Here is an 18,248-nt window from a genome sequence, read left to right as displayed (position 1 = left end):
TAGCTTCTTTTAGCTGAGTATCCAAAGCAAGTATAAGATTAGTGACAGGAGTTAAGGCCAGGCAGAAGATATAACGTGACAGCATGACAACAGTTTTGAACTGACAGTCACCAGAAAAAGAATTCTCAAGCAAGGTTTTTATTTTCTGCACTCTGGAAGGTCAGAATATTATACTGCTAAGTTTTCATGATGAAAAAAAAAACAATTATATGAATAACGTCTGAATATACCACAAAATGTAAACAACATTAAAAATGTATATTAGGAAAGAATTAAAGTAAGTAGATCATGTAACCATACAGCTCTTTAAGTAGCAGTCTATATAGTTTACTATACTATGTCTTACAAAAACATATTCTTCATTTTCACACAATACTACACCATTTTAAAGGATTTTATGTCAAAATTATCATGAAGTAATGTAAAAATAAAAGAAGACACTTTATTTGCATCCTACTTAAATATTTGCTTTATTGTCTTTCAGAGGAGAGTAAAACAAAGACTACACATTACAGAAGTGTCTTACTTGTGCAGTTTGGCAAAGATCCAGACCATGTTCCATTGGCAGTGCATTGTCTTACAGATGATCCAGAGAGTATGTATCCTTCCATGCATGAATAAATTACTGAATTAGAGAATGTAGTTCCATCAATACGAAACACTTTTCCATTAGCAGTTGTTCCTGGATTACCACACTGCACAGCTATAAAGTAAAATGTTGAAGTATTTCTTAAACATAGTAAAGATAATTTTGGAAATAGTAATGCCTAAAGACATTCCTGCTGCCAACAGTGCCAGCAGTGTTATGTGGTAGAAATCCACGCTGTTTTCCTGAAAAATCTAAGTTTCACCACCTACTTAATGCATTTTGCACAGTAAATATATGTTTACATTAATTATTTGGTTTTACCCTTTTGTATGTAGTGAAACACAGCCTGTGAATTTAATTGTAAAATCCAAATTAAAGGAAAACTAGTTTAGTCACAAGACAAACTCCCAATTTTAAGAAAATGCCTGATCTACAGCTAGGATAAGATCAAAGAACAGCAGAAAGTTCAGCTGGGCTAAGCATATCCCTTCACATTAAAAAAAAAAGGCATAAACCCACTCATATATACAAATATGTATTTATATTGTGCAAGGATGGCAACGATCCATCAGAAAAGATATTATAAAATAAGCTTGTGAAATAAGTTATTTAAATGATATGACTGTTTCATACAGATAAGACAGTCAACAGTGATAAAGTAGAAAATAAGAGTACAGGTCCAAAAATTATTTTCTGTTATTTAGGAATCTTTTCTTTGAAGAAGAATCTGTTGGGAATTAGCTCCTATTTTTGAGTCAAGATAATTAAGGCCAGAAATGATTCTCTGTAACCATCCTGTTAAAGCTTCTTTTTATGACACTGCATCTAACTGGAAATTTCATGTTGGTTTTTTTTTTTAAATAAACTTATTTCAGCATTTTATTTTCTGTTGAAAATTAATAATAAGCCCAATGGTATTAGTAAATAAAAATGTTAAGCCAATCATTTATGCCAAAGAACTATCTAATGAAATCCTGACATTTATACTTTCCAAAAACTCAGCTGTTTTCTCAGGAATTCAGATGTATAAGTGTTGTGATTAAAGTCCAGGGGATGGTGAGATTTTTAAATTAAAAAAATCTTTCTGAAACAATTGAGTTCTTGAAGCCATTTTTTACTTTTTTATTTTCTTTACTTTTTGTACCACATAGCACACACAGTTATGCTGATGCGAGAATGAGAAGAGATAGACAGATTAGTATACTTTTCTTCTCAAAATTTTGAAAGCACGTAGTTTTAAGGGTATGAGGAATTGATTTCAGATCTGTCACCTGATGCCAAGTTATTGCTGCATTTAAGGAAATTTAATAGTCAGTCCAACTGACTGTATACCATTCACAATGCAAAACTGGCAATGCAAAATCACTTTTCTGATTGGCATTTTTAACAACACAGCTTTAAACCAGAGTGATTTCTGTGGTTTACCTTTGCACTCAGGTTGTCTTCCTGTCCAACTTCCATTTGCCATACATGTCCTTTCTTCTGAGCCGTGGAGAATATAACCAATATCACAGCTGAAATGGACTGTGCTTTTAATTTTAAAATTGTTTTCTTCTCTAGACCCATGACCTGGGATACCTGGATCACCACAGGAGCCAGCTGTATCACCTAGAATTTAGAGTGTAGAATTTGAAATAAATATGAAATATTGTTATGATACTGTGTTTTAAGTATATGCTTCTATATATTTATAAATACTTTTATATTTTTAGGAAGAAAAACCCAAACATATATATCTTTGTGGATGTGAGTCCCTGTACTTAAAAAAAAATAGTTTATTTTCAAATAATTTAGTTGTACTTATTTTATGTAAGTACAGAACAGCAGTTATAATTATCTAAAAATTCCTGTTAGACCATGATAAAATTTTGGTGAGAGAATCATCAAACAAGATTAGGGAAAAAGAAGAAAACTACAAAACATTAGTCATTTTTCAATTAAAATAAGTAACTCAGAGAAAAAAAAACCAAGTTCCTGATTGTAAAAAAATCATTTTTTCTGTCTGAAAGAAGCATTCATAAAATGCTTCCTTGTTTTTTTGATATTGCTGCAGTTATAAGAGTTTTATCATTCAATGAAAGGTTCAGTCAACAATTTTACATATATCTGATAGGATTTTTTTCCTTCAGTTGGTAATGTTTGAGAAAATTATAACATAGAGGGGGATGAAGGGGGAAGGAGAAGGAGGGAGAAGGAGAGAGGAGGGAGTAGGAGGAGGGAGGAAGAGAAGAGAGGAGTAGGAGGGAGGAAGAGGAGGAGGAAGAAGAATATACTTTCTGTATTAAAACCATACTGTCCTGATATTTATCTAAGCTTAAACAGTAGTAATAAGAGAAGATCTAACACAGAAGTAGTAAGTCAGTTTGTCTACTCCAAACGCCCAGAATACCAAAAGTGATAAATGCACTCTTTAGGGATTCTATGAGAAGTTAGGACCCAGGAGTTGTAGATGAAGATGAAAACAGAGCTTCCCTTGTCTTAGTTGGCTCTGCAATTATGTAAACTATACTACTGGAGTGACTGGTCAAACATATCTCTTTACTACGAGAAGCATATAGAGAAGTGAATAGTGAAAGGAAGAACCGAAATTGTAAACAGTAAGAATTTCAAAATATATCACATTGAAGCTGCTTAGGTGACTTAACATCCCTCTAGTTTGCAAATAGCCTGCTACAAGTTTTTATTAATTAAAAAAAGGCTCAAGATCAAGATATTTTTTTTTGCTATTTTTGCAATTTGTATTTTACATTTTCCAGTATAATTTATTCAGACTATGAAGAATCTAGGATAGGGCCTATTCATTATAATATACTTGCAAATTTTCTACACTAAGAACTCTGTTTTCAGCATGTTGCTTGACATTATGACTCAAATAATATTATGATTAAAAACGAAAATCAGCTTTTTCCTATGCCAAGTATAAACTACATGTTCCTTTTGTAAATGAAATCATATGTGCTACCTAATTATTAAGGTGAATTATTACTCCTTTAATCTTAGAGATGTTAACCTCCAGCTCATATGATTGAAGGTTACAGAAATAATTTTTCTAAATGACTTATCACATCAGGAAGTGACAGTGATATAATCAATGATATCATAACAGAATGTATTTTTACTACCTCATGCAGAGATTCAGCTAAGTGATTTTCACAGTCAGCTATGAGCCATCCTTCACCTACATGTGTAACAAATTCTCAACTGACATTTAATCTTAAAGAAAGGGTGTTTAGACTTAAGTAAGTACACAGCCATTGCTGCACTTATGAAGAATTCTCAGTTGCTGTAAATTTATGACTCCAGATGATATCCGTGTGATCACTGAACACTGTTTCTGAATGCCAATAGATGCAAATGACATAATAGATAAAATTGTCCTTGTCTGCAACCACTTCTTAAAAGTTTGCAGTGGAAAGTTCAGATACTAAAAAATTCTTCCAATCCCTTTGAATTTAGTACAAGATTTTAACCAAGAAGAACTATTTTAATATTTCTTATTAATTTTTAATCATTTTTGTGCCATGAGCTGTAAGAAAAGAAAGCATATTCTGAAACTCTAGCTGATATAATCAGTTTATACTTGAATACGCTAAGGAGATGAATGCAGGAGGAAAAGAGAAAAAATTATTGGAATACGTGAGACTACAAGTGGAATACTGTATTTAGTTCTGGGGTCCCCAGTACAAGGAGGACATGGGTCTGCTACGGGAGCAGAGAGGGAAGAAAGAGAATGACTTTGCAGATGAATCTATAGGGTGCAGGATTTATGTGTAGAAAGAGGCTCCTTCCTGTGTCCACCTTATTGGGTTGGACACTCAGGACACCAGAGGTGTAACTTATGTGACAGTAACAGGAGGCACCCAGCCTACACTGCCACAAATAAAAAATTAATTCAAAACAATTTCAATACACATATTTTAGTTAAAAAGTATTACCTGTCACTTCGAGACAGAGACAGTGGCGCTATTGTCAATGCAAAGTCAATGGGACTTTCCCTAGCGGTTGTCTCAGAGTATTGCATGCTAAACTCCGAGACAGAAAAAGAGCCGGAAGTCACTGACTATGCAACCTCGTACTTGCGTTTTGCGGAGTGACCGCGCATGCGGGAGCGAGCAAAACCTCCCGCGAAGCGTGGAGCAAAACCAAGTCATGACACATCATGACACGGACTTAATCCCTTTCGCGCCCTAGACGGGGAAGAAGAGGGAATTGGGAGTGGGTGGGTTGAAATTGGATCTCAAGCAGCCGCAGCTATGTCTCAATGACTTGCATGACGATGGCGTCACTAGTTACCTCTCAAAGTGATCACTAGTGTTACCTGAGCAATGAGGAAGAGATCCACTCCAGTGCCCATTTAACTGACACGTCCGAGATGACTGCCCTAACAGCGATCGTCTACCTGTGCAAGTGTAATGAACGGTCGACCCAAACGTGTATTTGTCTCCAGACAGGACCGCGTTAGGAGGAACGCCAGGATGGCCACAGTCAACCACTACAATGCATAATTATTGGAGATAAAAAAAGGTTATTATCACTGATCAATCACTTTGTAGCTATCATTTTCGTAACGCCATACATAAATTTTGTGAAAATGCTGACCTTTTCAGGGTTTGGGGGTTTAGGGATTGTGGTTAGAACTGTACCTTAGAATCAAGTTATGCCATCAAAGAAAATAACAAGTTCCAGAAGCAAAGGGTTTAGCAGTAATAAGACATTAAATTTTAAGATGGAGAAATCTTAGTTAAGGAAAACTAATAAACATAAAGCTGAGAACTTATATCTACAATATTGCAAATATTGGTCCATGACTCTTTAATAAGGAATAAGCTGATCCACTTGCCTTCGTGGATAGGGTGCATATTACTATCATTTCAGGTACATCTGGTAGTGTGGTAAGTCAGGGACGTGATCCAGAGGACACTTGGTGCTCTACAGTGCCATTATTATTTGCTTACTGTCTTCATAGATAGTCTGAACTTGATGCTGTGCTAAGAGAAGTCTAGAAAGTACTGTAGTGGCACAAGTCAATAACTGGTGCTATAGTTTTTAAGTTTCAGTGTGATTATAGCTTTTGTGGCCAATGGAGGACAAGTATTGAGAGAGTCAATGGATGTTTTCAACTTCTGCCACTGCCGTCATAGAATACTGTGTTGAAGCACTCTAGAGATGCTTGTTTCAGTTTTTGTACTTCCCAAGGATTCTGTTATTTACTACATACAATGACAATAAAACTACACTACTTCAGCTGCTTTGGAGACCTTCCATCATTACTGCAGACATACAAATGTTATACAAATATATTTATTCTAATTATTGTCATGAGACTGAGGAAAATGTTATGTAAAATAGTACCTACTATATTCAGCATTCTTTGTAGAAGCATACACATTATCTACTTACTAATGCATTCAGGTAGAGGTTTGTCCCAGTGGCCATTTGGTTGACAAATTAAAACTGAAGAGCCAAATAAAAAATATCCAGGATTACAGTCATAAAATACCACTGTGCCATAGGTGAAATTTCCATGTTCAATTTTACTTTCTCTTATAGAATTTGCAGGAATTCCAGGATCAGAACAATTGACCACTGTAAAGAAAAAATGCATAGATTTGAGAGTCATACAAATACAGCCTAATGAAAATGTCTCTAAATGAGCTCTTATCCTTTGTATGAGAAAATTCCAATGTGTTGCTAGCCTGATTTTATATATTCTGGTTCTATATACTTTTATATATAGTTTATATACTGTGGTCAACTAAACATGTCTTCACCTACTTAAAGTTACTTTAGAAAGACACATTTCATGTAAAAATTACTGTTTCTGTATCCTTAAAATCAATTGAGTATATGTACATCACTCTGTGTACATAAAAATATCAAAATATGCTGAAAAGCTTTCTAATCTAGAAAGAAAAAAGCTATGGCCACATGTAATTTAAGATACTTTTTTTCTATATACATCACTCAGTGTAGTTATTTTACAGCTCTCCTACTTTCTAGTCATTACCCTAAATCTTGGTGTCTGCTTGTGTGAACAGTGAACACTTGAAAGAACATAGAAGAAGCTTTGATCATTTGAGTAGTTCTCCAGTATTACTATAGTTGATTAGGAAACTAGGTGTTTAGCAAAGTTGGAGACAGTATAACAGCAGCTACATTGCTGAATTTATGACTATTGCAAATTTAGCCTTCACAAGGGAGTCAGCCTTTCCTATAATATTGCACTTTAGGCAGTTTCCAAATATGCAAAAAAAAATTCTTTTTCTTTTTTTAATTTAACTTCAAAGCAGATAGAACAATTTGTCACATTAAAGAGAATTTATTTCAATACAGACAACACTAATAATATTCTACACAAAGCTGATACTTCTTATTTTTAAAGTCTGTTCTAAAACCAACAGAAGATTTCAGCACTCTGTAAAATCTCAAAGTAGAACCTGATCAACTTATTTATTGATCCCTACAGGCCAGTAAAATATCAGACAGTTTTGCACATTACTCTGCAACACCAGAACACTGAGGTGATTTATAGCAACTGTACTGAAAATAAGATTTATTAGGTACCCTTAACACACAATATGTATTCAGTATTGTAAATTTAAAAAATAATATCTTCCCGTCAACAAAATTCCATGGAAATTCAAGTTCAGTAAACTATTTGGCAGTATCGTTTAAGGTAACATGATCAAAGGAATGTGGAGAACACCTACTGGAAGGAAAGCAGAGCCAATAAAATTACTGTAAATGCATAACCTGACTTAGGCTGTGTACAGATAACAATCCACAGAAGCTGCTGGGAAGATGTTGAAAAATAATCAATGCAGTTTCTGTTTATGTACAAGCAGTTTACAGAAAAAAAAGAAAGTAAATGTTTCTAAATGAGAACAATTAAAACATTTTAAAAGCACACAGCAACACACTTAAAAAGGACAGAGGCAATAAAACGGTTCTAAAAGTGCCTATGAAAACTCAGATAGAATTAATTTCATAATCTTTTATGTTAAATGTAATATCCAGAACTGTTGGCAACCAATCCAAAAGGATTATACTAATCAAATTAGAATGAAAATTTTAAATTCAAAATGTGCAGTCAGATCACTAGAACTACAAAAAGGAAAAAAAAAATAAGTATGCTGTCTTACGCATCTATTAGAACTATATTGGCTAAAGATGGGGAGAATACTGTTGTAACTTGTAGAAAAAAAATAAAAAATGAATTCTAACTACAGACAGATAAAAACATTTCTCTGTAACAGTTATCTTGGCAACCAGAATATAGAACAGACCTAACAGAAAAATCATAGAATCACAAAACTATGAATCTTGTTGTTTAATAATATGATGCCTATTAGGAATAGAGACATTGTGCTTTTATCTTCAGTTTATTTTGCAACTTTAATTTTTCGGATGAGTTTGAAATCTGTAAATGTTTGCATTCTTACCTTTGCATATTGGTGGTGGGTGGCTCCACTGCCTGTTAGCCTGACACTGCGCTTTGGTTGGTCCTTGCATAACATATCCAGTATTACAAGAGAATGTCACAACATCATTGAAGTTGAAACCGTTTCCACTTGTCCTTCCATAAATAGGACTACCAGGGTGACCACAGCTAACAGCTAGTATAGTACAAAATAAAGAAACAAACAAAAAAGTTCCATATTGTTATGTAAACAACAGGTATCTAGTAGCCAATGGAAATAGTAGGTGACAACAGATTTAAGGTGGCCACATAATTTTCATAATCTGCTTTAAATCTTTTTTCTTTTTTTTTTTTTTAAACATGAATACTAAGTTCCAAAGTCACTGCTCATCTTGTATGTCAGCCATCCCTGTAGTATAAATCAATACGTGTTGCTATGCTTACTTACGCACACAGGATGGAAGCTGACCAGACCAGTTGTGATCCTGTTGACATATCCGTACAGAAGAACCAATCAGCCGAAAACCAGGACTACACTGGTACACAACTGTGTCTCTATAGCCATAATTTTCTCCAATTACTTGACCATTGACTATAAGATCTGGAATACCACAATGACCAGCTAGATTTATCAAAATAAATAAAAAATTAAAAAAAAAAAAGAAGAAGATATCAGTAAATATGCAAGAGAAATTTTAAATAAACCTCTTATATTTAACCAAAAAAGTATTAGAAAATATTTTTTTACTGACTTAATTCAGTTTTATTTTTAATAACATAAGGAAAAATTCATTTGTATAGGTAAGACTGTACACACACAAAAAATTACAAAAGATACCATGCAGCAAAAAGATTAAATATTATATGTACTATCAATTTTCTTTTAAATATTATATATACTATCAAATTTCTTTTAAATGTTAGTAACTCCTTTATATTAAAACCTGTAAAATTCTATAATATTTCCCTGATTTTTATTTTGGTTAAGATTAAACTTAATAAAGCCACCACTACACTGTTATACTTCACATAATTATAAAAAAATAACATAAACACAAATAGAATACAAGTATTACAAATATCAATACATGTGGATGCTATATTCTTATTACAGTGGAAACAAATTAACTTGGGCAATTTATTGTGGCAATCTGAATCTCTGGAACATCTTCCTTCCTTTCTTTCCTACTGGTCTCAGAGGAGTCTCAAAGAGAGTAACATGTGACACCCACCTATCAAAATGGATGGAAAGAGGATCCAGGGAACTACAGACCTCTCAATCTGACTGTGGTGCTGGGAAGGTCATGGAGCAGATCATCTTGAGTGCCATTACACAGTACGTGCAGAACAACTGGGGGATCAGGCCCAGTTAGCATGGGTTTATGAAAGGCAGGTCCTGCTTGACTTAACTGATATCCTAACACTTAGCAGATGCGAGAAAGGCTGTGGATGTTGTCTACCTGGACTTTAGTAAAGCCTTTGGCACTGTGCCCCACAGCATTCTCCTGGAAGAACTGGCTGCTCATAGATGGGGGAACACTTCACTGGGTGAAAAACTGGCTGCCTGGTCTCAAATAGCTGTGGTTAATGGAATTAAACTCAGTTGGTGGCCAGTTACAGAAGGTGCTCCTCAGGTCTCAGTATTGAGGCCAGTTCTCATTTGTAGCTTTATCAGTGACCTGGACAAGAGGATTGAATGTACCCTCAGTAAGTCCGTAGATGACATTATGTTGAGAGGGAGTGTAGATCTGCTTGAGGGTAGGAAGGTTCTACTGAGGGACCCAGACAGTATGGATTGATAAACCAAGGCGAAATGTATGAGATACAACAAAGCCAAGTGTCAGGTCCTGCATCTAAGTCACAACAGCCCCATACAACAGTACGGGCTTTGGCAAGAGAGGCTGGAAAACTGCCTGGCAGAGAAGGACCCAGAGGTGTTAGCTGATGGCCATCTGAATATGAGCCAGTAGTGTGACCAGGTGGCCTGTATCAGAAACAGAGAGGCCAGCAGGACCAGGGGAGGTTTGGGTCAGACATCAGGAAAAATTTCTTTGTTGAAAGGGTTGTCGAGCATGGGAACAGGCTGCCCAGGAAAGTGGTTTAATCATCATCCCTGGTGGTATTTAAAAGATGTGCAGATGTGGTGCTTAGGGACATCTTTTATCAGCAAACTTGTTAATGTTAGGCTAAGAGATTCAATATCTTAAAGGTCTTTTCCAAACTAATTGATTCCATGTTTGCGTTAAAGGTATTCAGTGCAAATACATTTAAATGTCCTGCAGCCAAAAACCTTTCTATATCTTGGTCTAATCTTCTACTCTGTATTCTCAAAATATGACAAATATTTTATTTACACTATGAAGTCACAAACAGACATTTAATGTAGAGAGAGGTTGGGAAAAACAATGAATCAGTAAACAATATGGCAATGGAAAATTCTCTGAGAGTAGTTGACCTCACAGAAGCTGTGACATAGAGCAGAGAACTCACTGCAGAAACAAGTAAGGCAAGCAAGAAAAATGAATAGTGATTCAGCTAGTATCTTAGTGAAAAAAAAAAAACCCAACCAACCAACAAACAAACAACTCAGCCACACAAACCACTCTGCTTTCCTTTTATAGTCTATTTTTGTTCAAAAAACCCCCACAAACCCCCAAAACATGAGTCTGCTAATAAGCATCAATATTTAAAAGCAATATACTTTGCTTTGTTTTTATTTTTTCTTTCATAACATAGATGATAATAATGAATTAAAAAGAAGCCCTGAAATTGTGTCACTGAGATCATATGTTCATTATGATCATAAAAGATTCAGGGACTGGTGTCTGAATACTTTAAATAAGTGAAGATGCCTAAACATGTACACCAAAAGGGTATCAAATTCTAGAAATTGTGTCAGGATAGTGATTTTTCTCTCAGAAATAAGGGTGCAGTGCTCCTTTCAAAGTTTCTGCAATCAATTATTATTATTTTCTTTATATGCTTACTTTTGTCTGCTAAGGAGAAAAAATAGGCAAGCCATGTCAGAGGTATTCATACCTAAACATCTGGTCTCAATTCCACTCCAGAGTCCAGAAGAGAGACATTCCCTCACTGCAGACCCAACTAGCATGTATCCTGAGTCACAAGTAAATATAGCTGTAGATCCATACGTAATCTGAGTTCCAATCTTATTCCCGTTTGGAGGTGTAGGAAGTTCTCCACAAGAAATAACTTTACGGCAAAACCAAAACAGAATAGAAATGTACAGCTGATTACCACTGACACACAATAACATAAATACTTATCAACTAGTAATAATTATCAAGCAGTCAATCAGAAAAACAAATAATAAATAAATCAAACCCACTGCATATGAAGGCTACTTCTTCCCCAGAAATAACACTTAAAGAAGGAGGTAGGGGAGGACCAATTAAAATTGTCTTCATAAAGTTAAAAACCTCACTGTGCAGAACACTGTTACTTCCTATTTAATTACCTTAGTTTTATCAATGGGTTTGGTTTGGTTTTGCTTTGGTTTTAATACTGGAATATTGCAATCATTGTTTTAGAAAAAAATAATTATTTTTTGGGGGAAGATACAATTTTTTGTTTCCTAGTTCATAATGAAATGGTTGCCCAAGCATTCACACAATGTATTCTCATAATGAGTGAACAATGTACATGGAATTCCTCAATATGTCTTTACAAATCAAAACATCTCTTGACTCAGAATCATAAGTTTTCTTTACTAATTTAAAGAATTATCAAAATCAACTTTATTAGTGTTTTTAAGTGTAAAGACAGAATAAAATGATTTTGCATTTTTATAGACTGTACAACATTCCTGACCTAGAAAGATATATAGGATAATGATTTCTGTCATTTATTTGTACATTTGTAGATTTAGGGAACTTTAAAATCCAGAAGAATGTTGAAAGACATTTCCTTGACACTAAATACAATGGACTATACTTGTAAGTGATAGCTTTTAGGATACTCAGAATTTCCAGCCAGGAAATTCCTTTTTTTAATTAACCGATGCCAATATTTAATAAGTTAATTTCTAATTCAGTCAACTAAAATATTTTTATCTGAAGTTTGTACAGCAGATGCAAATGCAACATATAGTCACTTTGAAAATATTTTATTTTCAGATAAAATATTTTTATCTGAAGTTTGTACAGCAGATGCAGATGCAACATATACTCACTTTGACAGTAGGGCCGCTCATTTCTCCAACTCCAGGTGCCATTAGCAAGACACTCGATGGATGCTGGTCCCAAACCATAATACCCTGGATCACAGTTGAAAACTACTTTTGTTTTGTACTCATAATGTGAACCATTCACTATTCTCCATCGTCCATGCTCCAGCGTAAAAGAATTGATGCTCGGACATGTTACAACTTCCAAAATAACAAAAGCACATAGTTATTTGTGGCTTAGTGCAGGCAAATTAGGAAAGTCTGTACCATTATTAATTCAGAAATGTATTATATACATAGAGACATAACATATGAAGAGCAAGTCTGTACCTGAAATTGCCTGTGGCTAGCAGGTACAAGTTCTCTTATTTAATTAATAACATCCAATGGTCCAGTCAGAGCAGTGACTGCATGCACAGCTATGCACTTGATGTAGATAGAATCCACAGTTCAACTCAAATCATCATAGAACTCTTGTGACACTTTAGCTCAGACACCAGAATCTGTACTAAAATGTTAGCTATATTTCAATATAGGAATTATTTTTCTACACAGGTAAATTCCGTGAGTTATTAAAGACTCAGACTTTGGAGAGGCTGTACATTGGTGATAGATAACATAATATCTATATCCAAGTGGGTTTTTTCAGCAGCTATGCATTTCTATCTAGTGTCTTAATTCTATGTGTTCTTCCTACAAATACCCTCTACAACCATCATCTAGTAGAATAAGGTTAACAAACATAGGGTTTTTTTTCATAATTGAAAAGCAGAGAGGAAAATCTTTGCTGGATACTACATTCCTTCCACTTGGAATTCTTTAGATTGAGCAAAATATGAGAGAATGTAACTTACAAGGAAATGACAGAGAGGGGAGAAAGGGGGGGAAAAAAGAAAACTCTTGAAAGTTATTCTAGGATGTGCTTTCTTTTCTTTCTAAAATTAATTGATTGAAATAATCGAAATGATATCATGCACAAAACACTGACATTTCTGTAACAGTCTTAACAATCACCTGGGACTGCATACCCCATATCCCATTTCTTTGGGACTGAACATGCATTTTCTCTTCAGTTGTTCCCCCAAGTTTAGATTGTATAAGTTTATAATGACAGAATGAATATCAGCAGTAAGCAGGAGTTTCAAATAAGTAACCCAGAGCACCAGAGACTTTGGAGTTCTGGATAGTAAATAGGATTTGTTAACAGTATATGAACTATGCAACTCTCACTGAAGGATGTCTTTTGCATAAATCTCTGCAAACATTGACTTTGATTTAGCTGTAAATTAGTTATTAGTTTGAATGTATTCTATCACGAATTCTTTAGTGTATTTCTTCTGCTGTCAAAAAATGTGTTGATATATATCTCACCTATATACATCTCAAATACCTATTTCACAATAATTTAATGCCAACAATTATTCACAGAATAAAATAATCTGAGGATGAAAGTTTAAGTAATGTGAAGATTTGTGCCCTGGATACATAAATAAAATATACAGCCAGGTTCTTACTCACTGGAGAGGTTTTTCAGGTTACTTACCTACACAGCGAGGTGTTTTATTGTGATTGCTCCAGGTACCATCTGGCTGGCAGACTGCAGTTGTAAGTTCCTTGGCTGATAGTCTATATCCATCATTGCAAAAATACGTAACACGGGTGCCAACTAAGTAATCTGTAGTTAATATCCCACCATTTAATGGAGCTTTAGGAATTCCACAAGATATTGCTGAGTAAAGTGAAAGACACAGTTGTTTTGTATCTTCTTCATTATAAGCTTCCACTCATCCACTCATTTATGCAGTGTAGCGTTAATTCAGAGAATTAAACTTTTAAGATATTAATGTGCATTTTAAGCTTACAAATAAATTCCCTTAAAATTTTAGTGAAATAAGTCTCAGGATTTTTTTTTTCTTTTGATGGAGAAGGTTAAAATAAGAACAATGGTTTATAACTCTGGAGATATCCAATCAAAATACAGAAGATAATCAAAGAAGAGGGAATGGAGAATACCTGAGAAAAAAATTGATCAGTAGGAAGAAAGTACCAAGACAAGATCTGACTCTAAATAATGCTCTCTGGGGAACAAAATTGAAAAGAGCTTAGCACCTAACTCTTAAGTATTTGACTTTGAAGTGGAATCTCATACCCTAAGAAATCACCTCTCCTGCCTACATAGAGATAGGAAAAGTTAAGCCTCTCATAGTATGTATAAATAGTTGATTTAAAAAAAAAAGTAATTTATTTTTGTTCTTATTGTGAGCTGATCTAACATAAACCCGATATGGTTCATGAGCAATATATCAACAATGTGGCATGGTACCAAAGCTAATAATCACAGCAGAGACATAAGTAATGCACTAATGCTGTCACGACTTGCAGAAAAGAAGTAGTAGGATCAATGTTAAAAATATAGATCAATCACCATAAAAAGCAAGTGAACACAACATGTAATTTTTTTTTAAAGGAGATCACAGAAAATTATTAATTTGATCACCTCATCTGGATAACCATAAAAAGCACGTATGTTATAGCTATCATAACATGCTGGCAACTAGAGACAAACACACACTTTGAAGAAAATAAGAAAACAGTGATTACGAGACAGCAAAGACCCCAAAGGAGTTATTGAATTCTATCTTCCAGAGGTATGATCCGAGAGGGATAAAAAGTGACAGGTTATCTGAACCAGAATGTCCATCTTCCACTTCTTAGTAAATATTGGACAAAGGTGTACTGTCACTTCATATGACCAAAGAAAGAAACTGAGCTTTCATGACACTAAAATGAAAACGTGACCAAACTGGTGCTTACTGTATCTGAAATACCCAAGGTATTTATTTTCCATCACATTTAATTTTACTTTTTTTTTTTATTGTCAGTGAATTCCGTTGAAATACTCTTTTTAAAAAATACATTAGCTTTTTTAAGTTTTACTGGGCAGAAAAATTACCTGCTATTCAGACAAATGGCAGCTTACATTAGAAACAGAAAGTTTCTTATGGTGCATTATTTTATAATGAAAGAATTTACCTTGACAGGCTGGTACTGGAACATCCCATGAGTAATAACCATGTGGAGACTTCCTGCATACAGCAGTACTTTTCCCAACGAGCCGAAAACCTCGATCACAAGCCCAGCGAACCATACTGTTGAGCTGTCCACCTGTCTGACTGACAATGAAACCATGTGGAGGGGACTCTGGAGTACTACAGTAGAGAGCTTTAAACATGAATATTGAATAAACAAAAGATGTATTTAGAATCCAGATGATGATTCTTGACAAATTCTTGTTGATTTCAGCAGATAGTTAACTGATAACAAGCTGAGAAAATGTCACTAAATGTTGTTTTATTTTTGAGCGTGCATCAAGCAATTTAGCTAAGTATAAATGTGAAAGAATAGGGATTTATAGATGCTTCAGATTTTAGAAGCTTCAAAGGAAATGCAGTGATAGATCACTTGTGTAACAGGTTTTCTTAATAATTTTCTTTTTTTCAACCAAGTAAGCTAGAGAATTTTAGTTCATGATAAAATTTATTGCAATTGTATATATTTAAGCAGTATACACTGAAAAAAGCCTCCAAACAAAAACAAAACCCACAAAAAAAATACTACCAAAATTCAGAAACCTTTATGAGAGCAAAATGATCTTCAAGAGCTGTAGTCATTATAGTCTGAAAGGATTTAGATACATTAAGTGTCTCTGACATTAAAGATTGCTCACCTATTATACTGTCATTATGCTTGCATTTCTTTTAACTCACTTGTTCAATGTGTCTATGAGTACAAAGTCACTTGATTTTAGCTACTTTGCCAGAGGATTGGTGTAAAAGTGACTTACAACTAAGTAGCCCATTTAAAATACATATTGTTTGCTTATGAATTTCCTTTCAGTGGGCAATTAATGTTAGAAATTGTAGCTTACATTGCCCTTTTCACATAAATAAATGTTTCATATTGAAACTTTATACACATTTAAGAAAGTTAAATTTACATACCTATATATCTTATCCTGAAACCTTTTTTATTGGTGCCATGATCTGCTGACCACCGGAGAAACACTTCATGGCTGTTGCTGGTTATATTTAGAGAAGATGAATAGTCCCCACTGAGAGAAATGAGCAATGGGCTGTGACTATTTGGTCCTTGATGTAAGGAAGAAGAAAAACAAAACCAAAACCAAAAAAACAACAACCAAAACCAAATGAACAAACAAAAAAAAAAGCACAGGGAGTTACAAAGTTTAAAAAAACATACAATACATTTTACAAATACAATTAATACATGTAAAAAACGTCATACAAGCAAATGGTTAATTATTCTGAATTAAAAAAGGAAGTGGATACTGCATGTTGTACACTAGAGTACATATTTTTTTCAGAAAAAATATTTCTAAACATAATTATTGCAGTACAATCTTGGAACACAGTAATACAACAGTTCCTTTTAACACAAAAATGCAAATAATTTCTTATTTATTTTTTTTTATACTGACAAATTAGTTTGCATAAAAAATATTGATTACACAGATGCACTATAAAAATGCACATATAGAGAGAAAAAAACATAATCCAAAGTTGTGCATCCTATAGTTACCATCAAACACCTCAAGTATATCAAATTCCTTTTCTGTCTGGAAGAATTCGAAGAACATGCTGATATTATAACCCTTTTCCACAGTAATGGTCCAGGCACACATCTGGAGATTTGGATAGCTGTCAGGATATCCAGGACTCAGTATTACTCCTGTTGAATCCAGACGCATTTCATTGGCTGGACAGAGCACTGGGAAACAGAAAGATTGGTAAAATAATCTAAAGCTCACTATTTCTATTTGACGTGATTGCAAAATTTTCCTGAGTTCAAAAGAAAGAAAAAAATTTCTAAAGTAATCTTTATCTTGAAAATAAACCCTGCAACCTTCAGAATTTGTCCCTTCATGACATTTTTTTAAAATATTCTTTTAGGCTGTGCACTAAATTGTTGCATTGTTTAAAAAGTGAACCATAGAATTTTTATTTTTCCTCAGATTACTGTTACTGTTAGCAATAATTCCAGGTGAATTCTTACACTAAAAGCAAAACTTGAAGACACTATGTTTTTTTGGCAGTCAGATTCTAAATAAAGAGTTTGAAAAGTAATTTTAAACATGTTTTAACTAATTGCTTTGATTTTTTAATTTAATTTTATTTTCTAAATCACAGTCTCACAGTATATCAGAGGTTGGAAGGGACCTCAAGAGATTATCCGGTCCAACACCCCTGCCAGAGCAGGATCACTTAGGGTAGTCCGAACAGGAATGCATCCAGGTGGGTTTTGAAAGTCTCCGGAGAGGGAGACTCCACAGCCCCCCTGGGCAGCCTGTTCCAGTCACTGTCCAGTCCTGTCACCCTCACTGTGAAGAAGTTTCTCCTCATGTTGAGGTGAAATCTTCTATGTTCAAGTTTGAACCTGTTGTTCCTTGTCTTATCACTGTGAACCACTGAAAAGAGCCTGGCCCCCTCCTCTTGCCAACCAAATGTGCTAACTGAAGATTTTGTTAATATCATTCAGCTTTAGACTGAAACAATAAGAGCTTTGATTTAATATTTAGCATTTCTGTGTGACAAAGAAAAGATTATCCATGGTAACTGAAATTGTTTCCTGAGTTTTTGTCTTGGGTCTTGAAATTAATATAAATATGCTTTCAGCAACACATGCAGAGAGAATGCCTCAGGATCAACACATACGTCTGTGTTTGTCCTGTCTATTACTAAATCATTTTAATATTTAAACCAGTGGCTGGAAGTTACTATGGTTTCCCAGCCGTTAAATGCAATGAGTCTGCTAAGTTAGAATTTTAATTTGGAGTATTGGAAGCTATTCCTAAACACATTCATACCTAAATTAATGCATGAATTTTCAGGAACTATCAGCGTTAAAGGTCTTTTAAAACACAATTCAACATCACTTTGCATTTTTAAGAGCTAGACTGATAGGTACTATTTTGCATAGTTTTGTACATAAAACCAGGGGAAAATGGGATATTCAGCAGTAGTAGTTAACCTTCC

The 18,248-nt window shown here is 34.3% G+C and overlaps 1 protein-coding gene across 3 annotated transcripts in view; it reads right to left on the bottom strand.

Annotated features, from left to right (window-relative positions):
* Positions 1 to 18,248, bottom strand: part of CSMD3 (CUB and Sushi multiple domains 3) — a 383,091-nt gene that overhangs the window by 31,675 nt on the left and 333,168 nt on the right. For 2 of the 3 annotated variants that reach the window (XM_054385441.1, XM_054385443.1), the window contains 12 exons: positions 16,795 to 16,983; positions 16,197 to 16,343; positions 15,229 to 15,417; positions 13,739 to 13,924; positions 12,202 to 12,396; positions 11,049 to 11,222; positions 8,458 to 8,631; positions 8,032 to 8,205; positions 5,990 to 6,175; positions 4,908 to 5,081; positions 2,015 to 2,197; positions 527 to 703 (listed from right to left, as the gene is read on the bottom strand). In XM_054385441.1, the coding sequence (XP_054241416.1) occupies positions 527 to 703; positions 2,015 to 2,197; positions 4,908 to 5,081; positions 5,990 to 6,175; positions 8,032 to 8,205; positions 8,458 to 8,631; positions 11,049 to 11,222; positions 12,202 to 12,396; positions 13,739 to 13,924; positions 15,229 to 15,417; positions 16,197 to 16,343; positions 16,795 to 16,983 (2,148 nt within the window). The remainder of the gene's footprint in view (positions 1 to 526; positions 704 to 2,014; positions 2,198 to 4,907; positions 5,082 to 5,989; positions 6,176 to 8,031; positions 8,206 to 8,457; positions 8,632 to 11,048; positions 11,223 to 12,201; positions 12,397 to 13,738; positions 13,925 to 15,228; positions 15,418 to 16,196; positions 16,344 to 16,794; positions 16,984 to 18,248) is intronic. The other variant, XM_054385442.1, reaches the window with a different exon arrangement.

Source organism: Indicator indicator, chromosome 12, assembly GCF_027791375.1.
Source record: "Indicator indicator isolate 239-I01 chromosome 12, UM_Iind_1.1, whole genome shotgun sequence".
Taxonomy (NCBI): Eukaryota; Metazoa; Chordata; class Aves; order Piciformes; family Indicatoridae; genus Indicator; species Indicator indicator.
This window is presented reverse-complemented; position numbering and strand designations above follow the sequence as displayed.